Source organism: Pomacea canaliculata, linkage group LG6, assembly GCF_003073045.1.
Source record: "Pomacea canaliculata isolate SZHN2017 linkage group LG6, ASM307304v1, whole genome shotgun sequence".
NCBI classification, from domain to species: Eukaryota; Metazoa; Mollusca; class Gastropoda; order Architaenioglossa; family Ampullariidae; genus Pomacea; species Pomacea canaliculata.
In genome coordinates, this window is record NC_037595.1 from 24729816 (window position 1) to 24752927 (window position 23112).

A 23112-nucleotide genomic window follows, 5' to 3' on the forward strand; every position below is an offset into this window, starting at 1 on the left:
TAACTGGGACCAGTCGATAGGGGACATGATGAGATGCAGTTAAATCGCCCACATTAGTCTCTTGCTTATTTATGCCTTCAGCCACTACCACAGACAAGTTAATTATGTTTTCCAAGGAGTAGATGTCTCCACAGGAGATCCCAAAATCCTATGCATAAATTTCTTGGCAACCAAATATTTTATTTAAGCAACCGAAACATCATGATGTAAACACATGTACTACTCAACAACGACAATGACATTACCAAGAAATAGTAGTTACTGTGCAAATACATTTATTGAGAAGATTAAATTGCAAATTTGACTTTACACATAAAAAATTAATACATGAAATAGTTGGCACAAAAATGAGCTACAGTACAGCATTAAGCAATCATTGTTTCACAGAACACAACATGCTATTTACAGATTATTCTCTTTGTAACGGGACAGAATTACTACCTGAAACAATGCATAGTTGCTAATAAATATCTTTAAATTAAAATGGTATACAAAACGTGTTATCAACCTGACAACCCATCTGCACACAAGCATACAGAATGTAAACAAAATGAACTCCCATTCTTGCTTTCTATCAGTTTGTATGTACCTATACAGAATGAGAACACATTAAACTTTTTCCTTGGATCAAAACTGACCAGAATAAAAATGCAGGCATAGAAACATGACTAGTAGTTCTTCGGTGCCAAATCTCACAAATATCATTTTTTATGAATTATAATAATTCGAAAGGATTTTTTTTTAAATTTCTTCTGGAAAAAAGAAATCAAGAACTGAAAAATGCATGCCCTTAGTATTGACAAAATGGAAGCCCCATATAGAAAAAAAATTTTTTTCCTAACAGCATCCAAGACAACAACACATGAGGGATTAGTTTTTTGTTAATCTAAACAACAATGAATAGCTCATGTGCGAACTGCAGCAAAGCTTAAGTCACATAAGGGCTTAAAATCCATCTGTGATTTGTGCAAGACATAAAACCTGACAAAAAAAAATCACCGTATCACTTTTTATATACTGATCTAATACTAATATGGCTAATGTTGCCCTGTTCATATTTATCAGTTGTTTTTTTAATTTTTGGTTTTTTATTTGGCATGGTAAGTAACATGTACAGCTATGAGGACTTTTCTGGGCAGCATTAATTGCAAGGTCACTTATCCTTCATGATGTGACCCTTGTCCCAGTCTGTCTTCCTTAAGCCCTTACACTCTTGAACACACACACATATATATAACACATGCACACTCCCTGCTCTTCAGATCAAAATGGTTACATGGTAACAGCCATGCTGACAGGCAAAACAGCATAGTTCGGTATGCTATCTGCATATTTACTGATGCAAATTACAATTCACATTAAATGCTAGTGCATGTTTAATTTCTTTGCTGAAATAATTTCTTACATGTTCCACAAGGTAAAAACATGACATTGTGATTTTACATGTCATGCACAAAACACAGCTAAACTTATAATGCAAACTCCTTTTTCTGAGTACAGTATCTTTCAATCTTTGTTCTGGTAAGGCTTAGCTTTTATCACTTCATACAGCAATACCAATAATGTATACAAAGTAGAACATGGGTATGCCTTTCTGTGAAATGCGTTGTGCTGTCCTGCAATGGTCTATTAACGACTGACAGTGCTGAAACGTCACAGCAAACACATTCACCCAAATGATCTAAATATACAATCTAGACCATGCATGGCATGTTAAATACATGATGATATCAATGCTGTATATACACAAAGTAATCCACACCTCAATGCTTTACATCTCAAGGACCTTTTGCATAATATATAAATAATAAGGGGCATCAAGATACAGAACATGCTGGTTCAAACAGGTGTGCATGGTCAGGTAAAGAAGGGAATGCTGTTGCATACTAAAGATGATTGCCACAAAGCCACATCTCCTTGAGGTGCTCTATCTGCTCTGAGAAGTTAGAATGTTCTAGCTTTCAGGATATCTGCTCTATGTGCAAGGAAAAGACATACCCCACAAACATAAAAAAATGTTGATATTTATCCACAAGACAAATGAAGTTGTTTATGTGCAAATAACAGTCTATGCACATCACAATGGGTTTAAGCAGAATAGATCTGCATTCAATTTAAAAATCAGAAGAAAAACTAAACTATTAAGAAGCAACCAAAACAAACATCCGAAATAGAAAAGTATTCATGCATACAACACAGCTATTCAAAAGCACAGACCATAAAACTCAACATATACAAGACATCTAAAGATGATACAACTGTGATTTACCTAATGATGCAGAATTTATCTAGAAGACAACACAAAACCAGGCAGTCTTAAAAGGATCACATCAAGTTCCATTAGATGTTGTTTGCAGACAAAATCTCCAGTAATTACAGCATTGTCAAGGGATCCCACCCCCCACCCCCCCCCAAAAATGTAAATTTGTTCCTCTTTAGCTGTTCACTTATAAGTGATCAATATGGGAATGACTAATCTTTGGGCATATCTTGCCTGTACAGAACTACTAACTTAATCACCATGCTTTGACTCCCTACAAAACATCATATCTTCCTTCCTATTCCACTCCCTGAAAAAATATGATTTGTATATTGAACATGCAGCCACTGTGTTCACACTGACTAGGTCATTTATTACTCAAGAACACCTCACTAGCACCATTATGTATCAGGAAGTTTATCCACCCACTGAGCTAAGCTTGGAGAGCAGCCCCAAGATGACAACATATCTCCCACACACAAGAGAGGCAAGTAGCTGATATAAAATGCACACAAAAAATATGGCATTTTGACAATCAAGCTTCAGTATGCAATCCAACTACTATCAGCATATTAAAGTCAATACAAACAAAATTGACACTCTAAACTGAATACTATGATAATTCATAATATCATTACTGTCATGAGTGATTTATCTGCAATGAACCATGCCCAATGAATAACTGTATTTAGTACAAATATGCTCACTTGTGAACACTGCAAGCTTTACCTTTCAAACTATACAGACACTTCAGTTACAGTGCAGCATCGTGTTCTTATAAAATATTAATATAAAATGCTTTTCTTTCTTCTGCACTGTTCCATAAACATCTGACCAAAACTGACACCCAGCAAAGGAAAAGGGTTAGTCAAACAAAATTTGTCCAGTGGGCAAGTTATTTTCTGCAGCTCAGTTCCAACCTGTCTCCTGAAGAATAAATCCAATGTGAATAAATGTGAGTTCTACATTAAAAAAATATTGGGTGGTTGAATGCATGGGCAGATCTCAATAGAAGCTTCTCACACTGACTGGAAGGTGAGGTGTGGGTGGTTGAGGTATGTCCATATGATGTAGGCAGACTGGTCACTGTGGCCTTCATGGCCACTATAAGAGGGCTCAGGCAGAACTCTGTGCATAAATGCAAGCAGATCAGACCCAAAAATCAAGCTCAGTGGAACCTCTCCTTTCTCCTCTCTGCCATAAAAAATCTCAGAAAATGTGCATGCAATAAATATTGACAGTGTAGATTACAGGTGTAACCTGACTTCGCTTTTGCTAGAAAAAATTGAATGAAAAAAATTGAATTAAAAAAATTACTGAAGAGAGAAAAAGAAATGAGAAAAAAACCTGATGACAATGGGGATGTATAAGTAATATTCTAATGCATGGATACAGAATTGCACAAAACCATAAGTCCTAGAAAACATGCTGGAAAGCAAAATGTATGAAACAGATGTGACATATATGATTATAAAGTCTTATATTTTGGATCAGTTTCTGTAGAAAGCTCAAAGGAAGATAATGGTAGCAGCCCCCCTTACCCCCCACACACATAAAATACATGTAAACATAGAAAATATTAAAACCTACAGTAGTCAAATGTACACAGAATCACAGAAACCAGTTTTCCTGGAACTGTTCTTTATATTTTTAAACAAGCATATTTTAACTTGCTTACATAATCATTCTCAAGAATTCTATTACTCCATCCCCTATCATATTTACACTATTCAAGTTGTTAAAACCATGTAAGATCATTACATAGTCCAGATTTTTAAGTATGCTTTCATGTTCTACATGTCATCAATTAAACAGTGCAAAAAGCAAATGCTGCTATCTTTTCATGTTTGTGCTTGCTCTCCTACTGTGTAGTCACACCATGCTTGACAATGCATATGCACAGATAAAAAATATTGCAAATATAGTGGACTTAGTTTTTCAAAAGTCAAATATAAATCTGTCAAGTATTCAGACATCTTACCCATTTTAAAATATAATCTATATACCAAGAGTTGCATTTATGTCTTGTTCTATAAATTACTCTGGATCCTTTTTGACATCTTAATCTTTTTTTCTTACATCACAGCAGCAAACCAAGAAATATATCTCTTCATTCTTTTTAAATAGTTAAACAAAGACTTATGGTAAAGAAAATAAATTTTCCATGCTCCTGCAAGCCACACCCATGAAAGTAATGAAAATGCATGAGAAAGGTAAGCAAGCACAGTGGATGTGGAGAGTGCCACAGGAATCCCTGCTACAATACTGGAGATGAAAAGAGCAAAAGTGTATGGACTCACGTAAGTCGAACATGGCATAAGTGATGACGAAATCTCATAGGCTCAAAGAAGTATAAATATCTTTCTTACTAGAAATGGGGTAAAAGTAGGAGGCAAAGGTAAAAGAATAATATAACAAAACCACAGATTACAGAGTGTGATATGACGAAGATGGATGCAATGTCCCCTCTTATGTGGTACTGGAGGACAGAGGAGAAAAAACTAAAAATAACAAAAATTTCAAAGAATTCCAGAAATAAATTACTATTCACAGACTCTTTGAAGCCATTGAATTATCTATGTGTATTGTCATTTAAGTTTGCATTCTGTTTTCTTTTCCACAAAAGATTATCTTGAATACAAGAGCTGAATGACCCCCCCCCCCCCCCCGCCGCACCTCATTATGACATGACATAATAAATTATCTTAAAATTACCTAGTACCCTGAAAAAAAAATCCAGCTTCAGAAGAAATTACTTTTTCACTGATTTGGGCTATCATATCGCCTTTACTACAGATTAAGTTAGTCCATCTGCCACTACCATAATAAGTGGATGATGCTCCCTTCCTTTCATGAACGAGTTCAAGAGTTGTTTTTTTTTTTGTTTCTGAACTGTTATAGAAAGATGACATGTTATACCAGTCACTGCTATCTAGATGATTTCAAGGCACCAGACTAATTTTTTTCATGAGACTTTGATTAACAATGGTTTTATGATAGGTTTTATTATATAAAGCAGAGGAATTAAAATTTTATTTTTCTGAGTATTTTTCATAGTACCTGAACCTATATATATAATTTCTTTGAATATCATGTCATATTTTTAAGCCACTACAGAGTTGATAGTCTGCTCTAGCATTTTAAATATTTTTACCTGTTTTGCAGGTCTCCAGTGTCTAAAGGTAACATTGTCACAATGCTGCCAAGTCCTCAGATCTATTAGCAGTACCTATTTGTCTCATGTGAGGGTTAATGAATTTTTAAATGCTAGCCCCAAAGACAAAAACTGAAAAAAATATTTCTGAGAGAAGACAAAATATTTTAAATAAAAAAATCACCATTCATATCCCAGTACTGAACAAGCCTATTAATTTAAAATCTACAATTAAGAATAAATGCACGCTAAAATTTTGTTTTAAAAATTTCAACAATTTCAGTGGTCAGATGTACATTCTATTCACTCTTCCCAGTAACATAAATGCACACATATACACACCTTCAAGCATGCCAGTAGAGGCTCAAAGACATGCCCACGCCTAAGAAATATGAACATACATCAGGCTTGCACACTTACAAAGAAATAAACTGTGTGCACACGCACACAGATACTGTGTGCACACATGCATGCACCCATGCACACGCACAACACACATCAACATAGATCTGAAAATCTCCTTTTTTTTCACAGATGACTATAAGAATATCGATGTGCACAATAAATCTTAAAGGACATCACACATGAGATGTTTTCTCCACTTGGCGAGTAAACACTGTTCTCATGCGTGTCGTAGTTGTGGTGGACACCTGGTGTGACCGGTGCTTCTCCACATACATTCCATTCTGCAGTTCACGTTCATTAGTATCCATGCGGTCATAACCGCGTGCCTGGTGAATGTCATTTTCTGTCCTCGTCATCTTCATCTGGGAGGTCATTCTGCCATTGTGGCCATTCACGACCTTCATCTCTGTGTCTATTGAGGTGCCCCGGCCACCCATGAAACCATCTGACTTGCTGATGGGAATTCCTTGGTTGATAACTAAAGGAGGACCGTCATCATAGCTCCCATTTACATTATCGTAATCAGAGTTGATGGACGCTGGCGAGCGGGCTCCGCCCTCAGCTTCCATACTCTCTTCCATGGTGTTTGACTCTGTCTGAAAAGAGGAGGCAGCCGCTGAGACTGGCGTGGGTGTTGCCATGCCTTTTGGTGTGGGTGTGGTGGGGGTAGTAGCATCTGCACTTCCAAGATCATCAGGAAAGGCTGGCACACCTCCATAGGTCAGAGTCATACTGCCCATCTCAGACACATCAGCAAAAGATGTGCGAGAACTCTGAATCGAGGCACGTGACTGGTCAGCTAATGATATCCTCGAGTTGGCAGCTGTGTCATAATAGGAGGACTGGTCCCCAAGGGAATAATCGGAGAAACGGCTGGACTGTATTGAGCGTGTGTCTCCTCGACTGCGAGGCATCTCTGGCGTGTTCAGGTTGTTGGAATTTTTCTTCCTGAAGTACGCAGCCTTACCGCTGCGAGGATTACGGCGGAAGTGTTCGTCAATGGATTCTGCAGTGCGGCGGCCAATGAGCTGCTCAATGCTTGGCTGTATGTCAAGGCCAAAGGGCAGAGTGGGGCTTTCATTCAAACGTGGGCGGGGAGGCAAGTCCATTTTTGCCTTTCGTAACTCTTCCTGACAAAGCTGTAACTGCTCGATGACAACATCATCCTCATACAAAAAATCCTTTTCTAAAGATATCTGAAAGAACTCTGACAATTCATCCATGGCCATCTTCATTATTCGACCTGAAAGCACAGAACTTAAATATAGTCATAGAGAAAGCCTTCTTCTTTTTCAATCAGTTAACGCATTGAGCTAGTATTATTTCATAATTTAAAATAAGCCACATCTATAAGTCAATAAAAATTTATCATTCAAAAGAGACTTCATCCCAACAATTGACCCAAACATTAAAACAATAAGTATGCCTAGAAACACCCAATTTAGTAATGGTTCCTGTTGGAAATATAGTATACTGTGCATGAAACTCATATACTTTAAAGAGGTCATGAATGTCTGCACTGTGCTGAAATATTTTTTTTTTAAACTGCAAGCAAACAGGCTATGACTGAACTTACGTCTGTGCACTTTCATGACACAATAGGCCATGGCTACCAGCAGACGATCCCCTTCCAACACATAAATGTCCCACAGCCGTAAAGTCAGGTGAAACGGAGTCTGCAAGACAGATTTATGGCAGGAAATCATTTGCATACTCAAAAGTCAAGATGCCCAGGAATGAGCCACTGGAGATTAAGGCTATCTAAAAAGGTCTTTCCACTCTTTGCTGACAAAGCATCTATGTTAACACTTGGGGGGCTTTAATGACCTCTTTCCTTGGCAGAAAAAGTTTCGTTGAAGGTTCACCCAAAGCAAATTAATGAAATTAAATTTTTTCACAAGTTAATATAACACAGGGATGTCACTAGCTCATTATGAAAATGAGCTGTATAATTCATGTAATAACATGGATTAGCATGAATTTGGATTTCTCATAACACTGGAGGCCATAGCCAGTGCAGGAGCTGTGCTGATAAAGCTTTGCCAATAATCAATTTTAAATTTGTAAGGTTGCAGGTCATAAGGTCTAGAATTTCTTCCAAAAGCCCAGGTAAGAATGGCAATGTCAATGACTTTTATCTCATGAATGACACTGCATTTCTTGCTCAGATACACAGCATTTATAAATAAAAGCACCATAGTTGAAAATAATTTTTTTCTATTCAAGTTACCCTTTCAAGTTATGCATGCTTGCACACTCTAGCATGAACCAAGACCTTTGTGAAAGTATCCATCACTCTGGAATTAGCCTATTAAAACAATACTCATCACATAAACTCACCCTGTCCAAGAAACACTGTAGGAACCACTTGATGGAGTAATAACTTGGAAATATTTCATTTTTTTCCTGTTTTATTGAAAATAGCATTAAAGCAAATGTTCTTTACCACATCAATATGTTTGAGAAAAACTCCAAGAATACTTTAAAGAAATTATGCCACACTGAGTAAAATTACCAGTGGGTTTCTAGCATTTCTTAGTTTTATATATAGGCCCAAAGCAGGCAAAAAAAAAAAGATTGAAAAGAGCTGCCTCTTTTAAGAAGGGTTAATGTAAATGTTGCATAGAATATTGCATAGATTCAGATGCACTAATTATAATGTAATCGAAAGTATCTTTAAATACTGCATACACCTAGTGCACAAATTACGAGTTAATTGAGAGTATCCATAAATACTGTAGAGCCCAAACTGCACTAATTACAATTTACAAGAAAGCATTCTTAAACCCAGAAGCCCTGCACCAACCTCTTTAAGACTGTGTATGGACATAACAAAATGTGTTCAATGGTTACCAAATGTCGTCGGATCTTGGGAACAAACTTCTTCAAAACGTTGTCATGGTGTTCTTGGAAGCGCAACAACTTTGGAAAGCCAGGGATAAAAAATCCTAAAAAACAAAGTAAATGCTCAATATAAAATCTGGTCAGCAAATTTACCTAATGCACTATCAATAGAGAATAACACCAGGAGAGTAAATTATTGTAAAAATAGTCATCACAATAAAACAGTCCTGAATTGATCTGGGACTGTGCTTCATGGAATAAACTAAACATTAAAAATAAAATAAACTGGTCACCAGAGAAACCTGGGACTGGATAATATAGTTCATCGCAAACGTATATATTTTTAACAATAAAAGCTCCAGGTGCTGTAGAATCCAAAACAACTCACCATGCATTGTGTGCTTTTCACTGACAAAAAGCTGAGACATTCCCCAAAATGCATCCTAAAAGAGTTGTAAAAAGTCATAGTCATAAGCATACCTATGGGTTATTCTAAATAATTTATTCATGGTTAAAGTATCATAAATGCTGTTGCATACTTGAACTACACTGATTGATAGGTATCCCCCACATCAGCACTTTCTTCCTTTCATCTCTTTCTTCTTTGTGACACGCACATTCCACACATTATTCATTCGTTTGAATGTTTTTTTCTCTCCCTCTCTTAATCTTTGAATCTTAATTTCTGATATGCCACATCCAATATCAGAGTTCTTTACCTCTTCATTTAAGTACATCAACAGGAGTGCTGCTATTTCACTCATTCCCTGGCAGTAGCCAACCTCGGTATTGTAGACAGAATAGGCAGCTAGCACATGAAACAATGCCTGTTGCCTGAAAAAAAAAAAAAAACCAACAGAAAATCACCTCCCTTTAACATCTACAATGCACCAAAAGACATTAAATATACATCGCATTCAACCCTTCAAGCCTGATATTTCATTATCACAGAAAAAACAGCATGCCAGAACACACAACTTACTTGACACCATAGCGTTCCCTGAACATTATGTGGTTACGGTAAGTTCTGTTAACATCTAGATCTATTTGTCTAATAGAGGTAGAACGTGAGCGAGCCCTTTGTCTCATTTTCTGAAAAAGATTGAACAAGAAAAAAGAAATCCAGTTAATAAAACCGCATACAAAGAGTTAGAACAATTTTTTTTTATTGATATTGTTATAATGCTTTTGTTGTACCTATAAGGTCCTTGATCCTCACCTGATAAATGCCCTCTTGTTCTGCCTTGATTTTATTCACACTTAAGAGACGTGACCAAACCTCCCCCCGGAGTCTGTCTGGGATGCCTTTGTAGACTCTACGCACAAGCTGCAAGCCAAGTGATAAAGTTTTTGTGAGTGGACTGATGTTACTTAGGATATTTTTTATTATAGCAATGCATGTCACTGATCTAAGCACATGAAGTAAATAGTAATCTACTTCTTCCCTCAATTTATTTTTTTTAAAACTACCAAGACAGCTTTCTATTTGCTATTTCAGCTGATTTTGTTCCTGGAAACACCATCCATAAAGGGACTTTTTAACTGGATATGTGACCATATCTGGCACATTAAATGTGTCTAGTTATAAGGCCTTTAAATTTAATGTATTAATCCTTTTATGGAATTAGCATAGAAATCAGAATTACAATTTCTATTAATCAATATTTAGCTACAGTACAAGATTCCAGTCCCTAAATCCATCACTACAGAACTACAAACACAAAGGTAAGGTCTGGCAAATATTTACTGAAATTCACATGAACTAGCATCAGTCTAGCCACAGAGTAACTTTAGCATAAGTAGCAAACCTTTTCGCCTGGATAATATTTGTCCCAATTTTTGAGCATCTTGACCCATTTCTGAGTCCGGTCGAGCTCCACTTGTCGATGCTAATACAGAAATTAAAATGAAACACACCATGTATGAACCTGTTTTCTTCCTATATATATGCAGTTTGTAGATTTTATCAGCATCAATCAACCTATCAGCCTTATCAATCGACCTGAAAGGACTGACTAAACTGTTGACAAAGGAAGCTTAAAAAATAGACAGCAGTACAACTCTTCATCATTATTGTTATTACATTCTAATTAAATAAAGCATTTAGACAAGGAAAAATGTTTATTCTCTCTCATATTTTACAAAGCCAAACAGCCATATGTTAATTACTAGTCAAGTCTTTTATATTTTTGGTTTGCATGTTGATTTCACAGTCTATTCATGATAAGAACAGCATTGTCAGTATATGTACTGGTAACTGCGATCAGACAGAGGGATTCAGCAACCTTCTGTGGGGGTGGGGGTGAGGGAGTGTGTGGACACTGGTGTTTTAGTCTGAGCCAGCAACTAAGGCTATATCATGGCAAGAGAGCCAGCCCTGTAAACAAATGCCACATTCAGAGAAAGAATAGCAAGCCCAAGACAAGAACTGAATCCCGGAAACCCAACCCTCACTGACTTTTCAAAGGGGGTTGGGGTTTTATAAAGATCTAATGTTTTACCATCAAATTACCCAAGTCATTTATTTATAAACAAAGTTTCTCTTTATATTTGAACAACTTGGACAATGAACAAACAAAAAAACTAAGGAAAGGAAATGCCAAGATGATTCAAGCAAAGCATCTCTACACAGTGACTTAAGTTTATTGTAAATAAGCTAAATTTTCTGTATAGTAATAAGTATTTTCAATTTTGTTCTCAAAATAATGAATTAGACTGATCTTCTCCCACACACTAACTTTATTATCCATATACCTATTAGGTTAATAACAGAATTTTAGTTCAGGGAATGGTTTAAAATATCACATTATAACTCTTTGCAATGGCCGTATAAATCTTTAAAGGAAAAATTATTGCTTAAGGAAGGAAGAGAAGCTGAAACAGTCAGTGGACAAAAGCATAACCCATTAAAACATAGTGATAATCTTCCTGTGTAAATGCGTTCTTTAGTTCCTGTTTTGTTTGTTCTGATCCTGGCTGACGAAAATGAAACTGCGAATACATACAAATACTCACTTTTGCCTCCACTGCATCAGGGACTGCTGGCAAGGCATGTTCACTGAAATGGAAAGCATAGTTTGATACTGAGATTCTTTCTCTTCATCCCCCCTCAGACACATAAAGTCAACCAAGCACTTCTAAATAACCATGTTCCCAATGCACACAACAAAGGGCAGATATAAGCATCAAATATGAGGAAAAAATATAAATCAGCACTGTGAAAATACAAATGAGCTTGTTGAGACTAAGAACGAGATGTCAACAACGAAAAACTATTAAAACTATGCTATATTTAACAGCTGTAGCTTCCCAACATTTTTGCCCAAACAATGTACTCATCGTGATTGACTAGCAAGAGCTAGCACAAAAGGATATTAATTAAAATATATAATTATAAAGGAATTGTCTGAAGTAACATTACTCACTGTATAAAACCATATCGGTCTGTGACATGATACACTTCAAATGCAGGATCTTCCCATGGGTCGATCTGAGCGCCTTCTTCCCGCCCCTGTAAAAAATAGTCTCTGTGTCTTCAGGTTGTTAGTTTTAAATGTTCTTGTGCCACTCTCTACAATCTTCATGAAACAAATGACACACCTTCCTCTAGAACAAAAAATTACAGGTCAAAAGGTCAAAGTGTCATGAGACTATAATTATGGTACAAACTTACAAACTAACAAATTTTCTTTAAAGCTGTTCCTGGTACATACCTTAATGCTAAAGTTGAAGATACTATCCCATTTTACAACACTCTATCCAAGTAATGTTCTTTCAAGAGGTATACCTCATGCAGTTTCCAAAGCAATAAAGATACCTTTCCCATATGTGCAATGTAAGCTTGGCGGCTGACTTAGCTTAAAATGTAAACAAAAGAAAGACTTCAGACACCCACACAGTACATTTTATGCATGCGTCACTTCTGTTTTGAACCAGAAAGGCTAGTAGTAGAATAAATTACAGTGGGTGTGGTGGGGAGCGACAGTAAAATGAGAAAGCAAGGGTTGGGATATTACTTGACTTAGCACTGAGAGATAAAAAGAATGTGCATATTTCATAAATGTACGTTTTCATGCTCACTTAGATACAAACATTTTTTATCAGCTGTGTATAATATACATAAGCACAGGTATAAAGGAGTGAGTGAAAGATATTTTATCTTATTTATTTTCTCAGAAACTTCTCATCTATTTCCTTTTACCTTCTTGGTAAAATTACACATTTTTGATAAGCTCATCCTTCTCTCTCACACACACACACCTCTTTCTGAAGGCACGTGACTACAAAAAAATATCCTAGCATTGTACAAAGTACAATTAACTCTCCATTAGATCAGGAAAAAGAACAAACCATAGATGTCCTTCTATCCCATTTGGCAATAACATAAGGTCAAAGCATCCTGCAAAGTGGCTCATTGATAATGACAGCCATGATGCTAGCCAACAGTTAGAGTTTTAATGGGTAAACATAAAGGAAATGCATGCATCTGCAAAAGATAAGGCTGCTGTCAACACTTAAGACTTCATTTAAGTAGGACTGAAACTTCTCTTAAAGTTAAGCACTTATTTCTCCTGCAGATCAGTCTTATATATTCGAATGCATATTATCCCTACACAAGTATATATATGTGTGCGCAAAACTGTGTGAATGTGAATACCTATATTTGACATACACAAATTCGTCATTACAGTCATACAAAATATTCCAAATAGATGAACATCGGGAGAATCAAAGCTAAATTACACATTGTTAGAATTGTTCTGCTAATTATGACATACATGACTCATGAGAAAATGACAGTTCTCTACCTTGTCATATTTGGCTACAATGTCGGCTCGCTCTTTGGCAGCGCGCTGAATTTCTTCTAGCTCGGTCAGGGTGCTGCTGGCTAAGAAAAGCAAATAATGCAATTATATCTTTGCCTATCTCAGCTTTTTTTGTGTGCACTAAGATGAAAATTACCACTTCATAATACTGAGTAGAGAATCACAAATGCATTTTTAAACACTTGTGAAGAATAAGCTACTGTTACAAATTACAGAAGAAATTTAAAAACTCTTTCTTACGATTGCATAATATTTTTTCCATACTTAATAATCTAAAACATATGTCTCATCAAAAGGCATTTTTTTTATTTGTGTGTGTGTGTGTGAGGGTGGGGGGTGTGGAATATCAGTGAACAGCAATCAACATCTATTAACAACAATATCAAAGTTAAAATAAAGGAAATTCAAAACTAGGAGTGTATATATATATATGGGTGCAGGCATATACCTTTGTTTAGGCATTTGAGTCCAATGACAAGAGATTTTATCATCATAGCACTTTGCAGGGCACAATGAACACCTTGCCTTTGACAGTTTATTTTTTATTTTATTTTATTTTTCAATAATAATCATCATACAACAAAGCAGCACAAGCCTCAGCAAATGAATGACACTGACAAATATAAGTCAAGTGTATGAACAAAGATTATAAACTAAGAAGTGATATAAAAAGTCACTTGATTAGGAAAGGTACTTCTTAAAGATGAGGGTTCAGAGGAAAGGCTTGAAAGCTTTAAACATAGACACAGTTTGAAGAGAAAAAGGCAGAAAATTCCAAACATTGAGGTCAAAAGAAAAGAAGTGCCTGCTAAATTACTCTTGTGGGATGAGTGGCACAGATAGGAAGCCAACACTGATCAACACTTAAATTATTACTGACTTAAAAAGGTCCAAACCAGTGTTATCTCTGTATGCTGAACACGAATATGACCATGAAAATTTTTTACCGGCTCTTGTTTTGAAGATAGTTGCCCTTATAATGGGACTGCAGAGGGGATATACAAAACACGTTTCTTTTGTGAGTGGGATAGCCAAACAAAGGAACTGCACTACTTGTGGATGAATAGACTCGAGGACAAAATGAAGCAAGCTGGAGAGAAGAATATCCAGCACCCAGCTCTGGTCGGGGCTCACAAAGTCCTGCTACCACCCCTTCCCATCAAACTAGGTTTGATGAAGTTCATGAAAGCCATGGACCGGATTTCGCTAGCTTTTGGATACCTGCATGAAAAATTTGACTCAGCAAGGCAAAGATTAAAGAGGGAGCTTTTGTGGGTCCTTAGATTTGAGAGCTCTTCAAAGATGACTGGTTTAACAACTTGCTGCAAGGTGATGTGAAACAACAATGGACAGCATTGCGCCTAATGTCTACAAACTTTCTCCAGAATGTTAGGGCAGAAAGCTACAAGGAACTAGTAGGAGACACGCTGATGCAGGGCTTCTGCTAAGCCTAAATTCTTTGGGGTCCCAGAGACCCCTTCTTCAGATTTTTAAGGGGTCCCTGTTCTTCGCCCAACTTTGAATGGGACCCCATTGACGAAAATTGAAGGGGTCCTTCAAACTTTTAATGCGTACTGTACGCAATTTTTTGCGTAAGCAGAAGCCCTGCTGATGTAGTATTGGAAACTTGGCTGCAATATGTCTCTAAAGATCCACTTCCTTTATTCCCATCTGGATTTCTTTCCTGGCAACTGTGGTATGGTTAGTGATGAACATGGCGAATGTTTTCATCAAGATATCGCAATGAACAAAAATGGAAAATTGTCCACTACCATGCTGGCTTACTACTGCTGGACACTACCCAGAGATGCTGCTGAACAGCTATACAAGAGACAGGCAAAGAAATCCAAGATGTAGTCTATGACTTGACTTTTTACAGGTATTAACCAGAGGTCAATTACTATTAGCATGCATTTCCTCATGTACACAATGATTATTGCAGATTACAATAAAAAAAACAAACTAGAACCAATTTTGTATTTTGTCATATTTGTGTTGAGCACATAAAATTTGATAAGAAATGACTAATTTTACTTCAGTAACATGACTTTTGTAAAAATTTGTTGACTGGTGAAATCTAAGATGACCAAAGAGACCAACTCAGGTGGTAAGGTCATCATTAGCTCGGACAACTTTGGCCTCAGTTTTGTTCTCATTCATTTTTTTTATTATGTTGGTGGACATCAAGGCTTTCAATGAGTTTTCTGTGCTGTGTGTTGGTGCAAACCTGCTGGAGCTCAGACATGAGGCTATGTGAGCAGCTGAGTGTGATATTGCAGGTCCAAGTGGAGGATGGCAGCAAGTCCAGGTCGTTAGATGTACACAGCAAATAAAAGAGGCCCAAGAACAGAGTCGTAGGTGTTGTGCCTTTAATCACAGCAAAATGGTAAGCTAGGTAGGACCTGAACTAGCTCAAAACAATGCCAGAGACCGAAACTAAAACAAATACAACAAAAAAAATAAGAAGGTGCTGGAGAAGGAGGCCATGGTCAAGTGCCTCAAACACAGCCAACAGATCCAACACTGACAGTAATGGGATGTGATTCATGTCAAAAGCAGATAGTAAGTCATTAACCTGCCATTTTGGACAAGTGGTAGGCTAACTGAAGTAGATTGTGGCTAGAAAAATGACTCAGATGCAGGAGCAGCGCAGCCTTTTCAGGTACTTTGAGAAAGTAATTAGTTTACTTTTAGTTTATTCCTTGTTGCTCCTTTGAGGAGCATAGGGCCGTGAGAAAGTAATTAGCTGGTTAGATTTCACACTTAAATGACTGTGCAGCTTTTGATACAATGATTACTCAAGACACTGTTTCTAGGTATTGTTACATCTTATGTGCATTATCCATTGGCATCTTGTGTTTGTGTGCACTATGGCTACTCTGTTCCATGCACTACCTCAAACTCACTTTTTCCACTTGGACTGTATACGAGCCCCATTTTTTTCATTCTAAGCTGACTCAGCATGCTTCATGTGCAGGTTTTTCTATCTTATTTATGTCTGTTGGTGTGTCTCTGTCCATTTGACACGTTTTGGTCCGTGTCTGTATGTTATATCAACTTTGGTTTTCGTGTGTAATTGCCTTTCTTTTGTACAGTGCATTGAGCCATGCATTAAGCAGAGAAAAAGTGCTATATAAATTCCCTTAATTTTTTTTTTGGATAACTGCCAGTGCAGGCCTTTCACATACAAAGCGCCCTGCTCAGCAAAACAGACAAACAACCAACCATGTGCTTGCAACATTGTAAACACATTTTTCTACAGTCTTTCACAGAGAAGTATCCATACACACTGACTGGGGGCTGGGGAAGAGAAGACAGAGGACAGGTCAGACTGCTGATTTGAAAAAAGTAAATAAGACACTCTGGAGAATAGTGATAATGATAATCTACTGCTTTATAAAGGCTGTCAAAGCTTGAATTAATAATGTGGATGCTGCTACAAAACTACAACCATGACAGCAGTTTAAAAAATGTAAATAGTGGGTGAGTGCTGCATGTGTGTGTGTTCTGAACCCTCTAAGCAGAGCATAAAGTATAAGTATTACATATTAAAAAGACTGGCTAATAAATGAAGACTGTAAAGACAGCAGTGGGTAATGCTGCTCTTCGGTAAACATTAGACCAAGAAACCTATGATTTTTGGAAAGGAGAAAGCTTGAATTTTGCAATAAAAGTAATGAAAATTGTCTTCCCAGTGCTTTTCTGGCAAAGCCACGATTGTGGCTCATTGTGCTCTAAGGGTTAAGCACCCCTGCTGAGAAACAGTGCCAAGACCAGGAGAGGGATTCTCATTTAACACCTAGATAGGTGTAAGCATTTTGTATCCATATCTACTTTACATACAGTTGGCAAGCCCTAGTTCCTTAAGTATCACAATTATTTACAGCTTGCTTTTCTCATTAAAACTTTATTAACAATACACAATACAATATTTCAACTACTTACATAAAAAATTTAATACAGTGATATTGCTTTGATTGCTAATGTCAAAAATGAGTCACTGCTATTTGGGTAATATTTCTGAGGGCTCACTAATAACATAATAGATTAAAATGCTATGCAATGCTGGCAGGAAGGATTTTTTTTTTCCCACTTTGCTGAACTCTGTATGGCTTTAATGCTTAGTTATGATCTTAAGCCCCAACATACTCTGAAGTACTTACATAGTGAAATGCTCATAAGCTTCCTTGTATTGAAATTTGTTTATTTTCTACAAAGATGCCGCCAACACTGTGATTTTTAGTTCATATATAAACTATTCATGTTGTGCTATCAATAGTTCACATTCCTTTTGCCTTGATGATTATAACGTATAATACTACCAATATGAAACAGTGAATAAACACGCAGTCAGTTTGTGTAGCTCGTAAGTACTAGTTATTTTACGTAGCTTGAAATGTTGAGATGTGGTCTAAGCATCCCATTCTATTAGTTTACAGAAGAACTTAGCATCTTTGCATTAATATGCACGCAGCGAGAGTGAGTTATATTTGTCTCTCCATGCATGTCTGTGACACCACCACAAGCGTTTTGTATTCAGTTACTCCAAGGCCATTATCACTTCAGCATCTTCAAACTAATCACTGTCCTGGATATTCTATCCTGTACAATTATAAATAATTACTCTACCCATGCTTAGTCAGATACTGTGTTCTCATGTAAACTCACATTACCTGCTTTTTGACCGATGTGAATAAACTCTTACACGTCAACGGATACAGCAACAAATAAAAATTTTATATTAAAAAAACACCAAATCAAGTTTACTTATTTGTTGAAAAAGAACCCAGTTCTCTATTAACGAAGACAGACAACAGAAAAAAGACACTCACTCATGATGAGCTTGCAGTGGCATTCTCCTTAACACACATGGTATATTGTCCTCACATTATAGGGCTGCAAATCAAACAATGAATTATATGAATTATAGCTGTGAGCAAGAGTTAAAAAGATTGGAAGAGTCGGACCTAAACTGAAGCTCAGTCTAACAAACTCTGGAACGAAATACATCTTTATTTTATCAGCATCTCCAGACAGCAATGAGCTGTGGCATATTTGACATGCATCATATGGGCCACAACAGCATGTTGCAGCATTAATGAGGGTAAACATTATGGCACTTCTAGATGACACAGGGAAAACTTTAGAAGTACTTAATAAAAAACATGAGTGGTGAATGTTACTGCACCTTAATTAAATACATGCAATGTTTACTAATTTTGTTGCAGTTCACATGGTATACAGTAACTGCCTTTTTGTATACTATCTCTGCTTACTATTAGTACTAATGGTATTAAATGAAAAATTACTAAGCATAAAAATTACTAAGTACTAAGCATTAATACCAATGAACAAGTGCTGGTTACAAGATGTAACAAGTGCTGCATCATAGCAAAACACAAAAATACATGCAATATTACATCTAAAACTATTCTTAAGCTATATCTGTGACATCGCAGACACATATACAACTGATATTTTATTTACTGTTAAGCAGCTTGACTGCTCAAACTATAAAATTTCAACTGCATATTACGTCTGCATGCAGGTAAAGCATAATGTTTGACTAAATCACTAAAACAAATTCTCCTATGACATGTTCTGGTATGGAAAAACTGCTGAAGCTTTTCTGACTATTTGCTGATCACAAAAAGAAGCCAGATCCTGCACTTCCTGCACATCAAAGGGCCCTGATTCCTATGGACAGTGCTGTTCCATCATGGACAAACAAACTGTGTAACCATCACAAAACGAAAAAGATAAAAGACTTTCAATGAGCAACTGATAAAACTAGCACAAGATTGTTGTGCTAGTTAAGAAACTATTCTGTTTCAAAGAAGGTACACTTCTTTGCTAACCACATTTTTCCCAGTTTCCAGTCAAAAGTAGTGCCTGAAGGAGATGACAATCTCAATAGGCTGAGATTAAATACCAAAAATAAATAAAGTTCTTGAGGCAGAAAAACAGTGCAAGCTTTCCAATGTGATCTTGTACTGACATGTCCATTTTAGAAACGCCTGCACATCTGCTGATAAATGGTCATTTCTCTAGAGCTATTGTCTGTTTTAGGGATGGAAATAGTGCATTTTTAGGCAACATATCTCAGAAGAGATACATTGAAATAAATTTCTTATAATTATAAAATATCACATAACTTTTTTCCCAAAGAGCTAAAGCTAAAGTAATGGAAAAAAATCAGTGGCATTAAATTTGCAGTTGCATTAATTTGCTAATCCATTTGTAATTAAACAAACTGAGGGTCAAGCCCAGCCTACCAGTTAAGGAAATATGTGAAACTTCAAGGTCAAGACTAAGACTGTAATTTCCTTAGCTATGTTCATCTATTGAAATTAAACTTGAGGCATCTAAACCTACAGAGATTTTGTCAATGCAAGGGGTGACTTTATAGTTCCTTTAAGCACTTCAGGGGCTCATCACGAATCTTAAAGATATACAAGAGATCTACACCTGACAAAATCAATTTATGATACCTTTCCTTTGCAATCAGGAAATTTAATTTACTAACAAAATTAAATGTACCTAACATCATAAAAATTGTAACTATAAGCACCTTTATAACTTTAAATAATCAATTCTTTATTACCTAAAGAAACTAAAAAACTTATAAATCAACAGGAGAGAAGTTGTAGGGAGTCCAAAACTGAAAGAAAGGAGAGCTCAGCAATGGGTAACCATATAAGTTATATCAAAAAACGTGCCACACCCATGCACAAACACATACCATAGGTCTCTACGCAAAATGTATGATCAACAAAGACTCTAAATGCTGATAATCAAACAGGTTGAAAGTTTGGTTTTATGAGTATGAGCCTGGAGATCATTGTAATCAATGAAAAAATGTTAACTTCAGTATCAGAAAATGACTCAAAACTACACGTGTAACAGATTTTCAAACTGCAACCTGTTTATTTTCTGCGAGTGGGAGTGATCACACATTACTGGTGCGTAAAACACTATGTGGGTGTTTTGTCCCTACCCCGCCCATGCGTTTTGGCAACTTGAAAAACAAGCTATATTTCTTATACAAGATATATATACGACTTAAAACTTGGAATTAACGGAAAATTAAAACGTAGAAACGGGGCGGGTAAGGACAAAACTTCGACATACACCGAAGTATAAGCCGGAGATGCAGCCGGAGACGAGGGATTGCCTTCCTTCCACTCGGTATCACTATACGTATCATTCTTTACATTGTTATATGGGACTGTAGTCCAGTTGATATAAACTTCACGCTGAACAAAGATTTTCCGGGTTGGCTCTGTAACCATTATCAACTTCACACCAATGATTCAAGCGTTCAAGAGCAAAGAATGTGATGTTATTCTGTTGCTTGTAAGGAAATTTTTTTTCAAAAGTGTGGATAATTTACCTTTGGAATGTCGACTGTATGCGACTCCAAGCGACCGGCAAGAACACGCACACACCAACATGAAAGATGGAAGGATATCTTTAATCCGTTAACGGCTCACTTTTCCACAGGAAAATTACTATGTGGGCAAAAATAGCAACCACCAGGACCCACCTGTACGTTTCACTGCGAACACCTACTAGTCACGTGACCTTCACATATATAAAGTAGGGTACAAGCGGACAGCCGCGTTACCGAATTGTCAATAAACGCGGTAGTCTCCCTTCTCAGCGGAAGTGGGTGGGAGACAACCCTTAGCGGGCTTTTCCGGTCTTGGAATGTTGATAGTGCGTGAAAGTCAAGCGAAATGAAACTCTCTTTTCTTGTCAACTTCCTTGTTTTCTTTCCTTGTGCTGAGGAATGAATTCAGTACACTACAGACATTGCTGTATACAGCGCGCCAGAAATAAGAATGAGAGTAGCAGTAAAATATGCCAGTGGCATATTTTTTTGTTTTTTTGCTGCGCAATGAGCATTCTTCTGAATGGATACCTGCGTATTACAAATAGACATCATCATCATCAAATCAAAGAGGATCCTCTTTGGCCAAATGTTTTAATGAAGGTTTATATCTCGTATCCAGCAAACATTCTTTGGGGAGACACTTGTTTGCAGGACTGAGTTTACAGACTCACCGAAGTCTTTTTACCCTGCTCATATCCAGGCCTAGAAAACTGCAGGGAAATTTAATAGTATGCAAAATTATTTTAAAACGAAAAGTTGCTAAAAACCTTTCTACACGATTTTGACGCATATTTTCAAGTGTCTATATTGATGCAGTGATTTCGCCGCACTTTGCGCTCACGAGCTGAAAATGCGTACGTCACAGATCGAACTCTATGGTTGCAGATGCATGTATTTCGATCGTATTTTCTTTCTACGCTTTCTTATAAAAGTACAAGTGCCTATACACGTTAGGGGGTGAACGGACAGATATCGATCGAGGACAAGTGCGTGTGTAATATATATTAGCATGTGACTTTCTGTCTTGTCTGGGTGTGTGCCTTATATGCACGCAGTCTGCACTATTATGCCTGCAGGAAAATCTTCATTCGGTGTTGTCCATAACATACAGGTATAATGTTTTTCGCCGTTTATATATAGAGAAAGAGAAAACTAATTCGGTCTTAAAACTGATCAGAATATATTACTTATTTTTATTATGTATTATTTATTATATTTTTGTTCACACTAAACAGGATATTTCTCCAGGAACCAAAGTACATTTTCTCATGCACTTTTTCTGTTAATTGATCCATTTGTGCATTTACCAGATCACTTTGATTTTACTGTTTACCAAATTTACCTCATTGATTTGACAAACAAGTTGATTCAACCACTCCCAAAGTCAATTCAACCACATCCACGAGTTGATTCGCCCACTGATTACAGAACTGACCATGAAAAATTTGTCATTCCCAGTGGGTAAATACACTTATGAAGTGTGCTCAGTTACAAAAATAGAACAAATGCTAGTCACAAGATATAAAGGACAAGATGAGGATAAGTTTGTACATCAGGGGAATCTTAAAATCAGGGGAATCTTAAAAACATGCAATCTTACATCTTGACTATTCTTAAGACTCACCCACATCATCACAAACAATTGACAATTTATGTGGTTGAGTTAAGGGACTGCAGAGAGAACAAATGCATACAGGCATAGCATCTGTTTAACTGAGCTCAATAAAACTATTTCTAGAACATGTTTTGTTATAGACAAAATGCTGGACACCATTCTAACAAATCTGAACTGGTGGCACAACAGTTAGCGCCTATCACCAATACAGTGAGGGTTAGCTGTCCTGAGTTTAGTTCTCGTCTTGGGCACACTATTCTTTCTCTGAATGTGCATCTGTTTACAGAACTGGCTGCCTTGCCGTGATAAAACCTTAGTTGCTGGATTAGCATAAAACACCATTTTCCGCTCACCCCCACCCCAACAGAAGGTTATTGAATCCCTCTCTGATAGCAATTACCTCAGGACATATACTGACAATGCTGTTCTTATCATGAATAGACTGTGAAATCAACATGCACAACAAAAATATAAAAGACTTTCGATGAATGACTGATAAAAACGGCTCAAGATTACCTTGCTGACCGAAAAACTGTTCAACTTGTGGAGAAGGTCTTTGTTGGCCACATTTAACAATATGTTCAATGTTTACATCTCATTTAAGCAGGCAAA

The 23112-nt window shown here is 36.7% G+C and overlaps 1 protein-coding gene across 1 annotated transcript; it reads right to left on the reverse strand.

Annotated features, from left to right (window-relative positions):
• Window positions 1–258: 258 nt before the first annotated feature.
• LOC112565648 (USP6 N-terminal-like protein) lies at window positions 259–22011 on the reverse strand. Its single transcript, XM_025241229.1, has 14 exons — window positions 20883–22011; window positions 18322–18385; window positions 13472–13551; window positions 12089–12174; window positions 11679–11721; window positions 10472–10552; window positions 9883–9990; window positions 9646–9755; window positions 9383–9497; window positions 9052–9106; window positions 8673–8767; window positions 8160–8225; window positions 7396–7495; window positions 259–7062 (listed from the first exon to the last, which is right to left on the reverse strand). Exons 2-14 carry the CDS (start codon window positions 18323–18325, stop codon window positions 5993–5995), a joined length of 2013 nt encoding a protein of 670 aa, XP_025097014.1. The 5' UTR covers window positions 18326–18385; window positions 20883–22011; the 3' UTR covers window positions 259–5992.
• Window positions 22012–23112: the final 1101 nt, after the last annotated feature.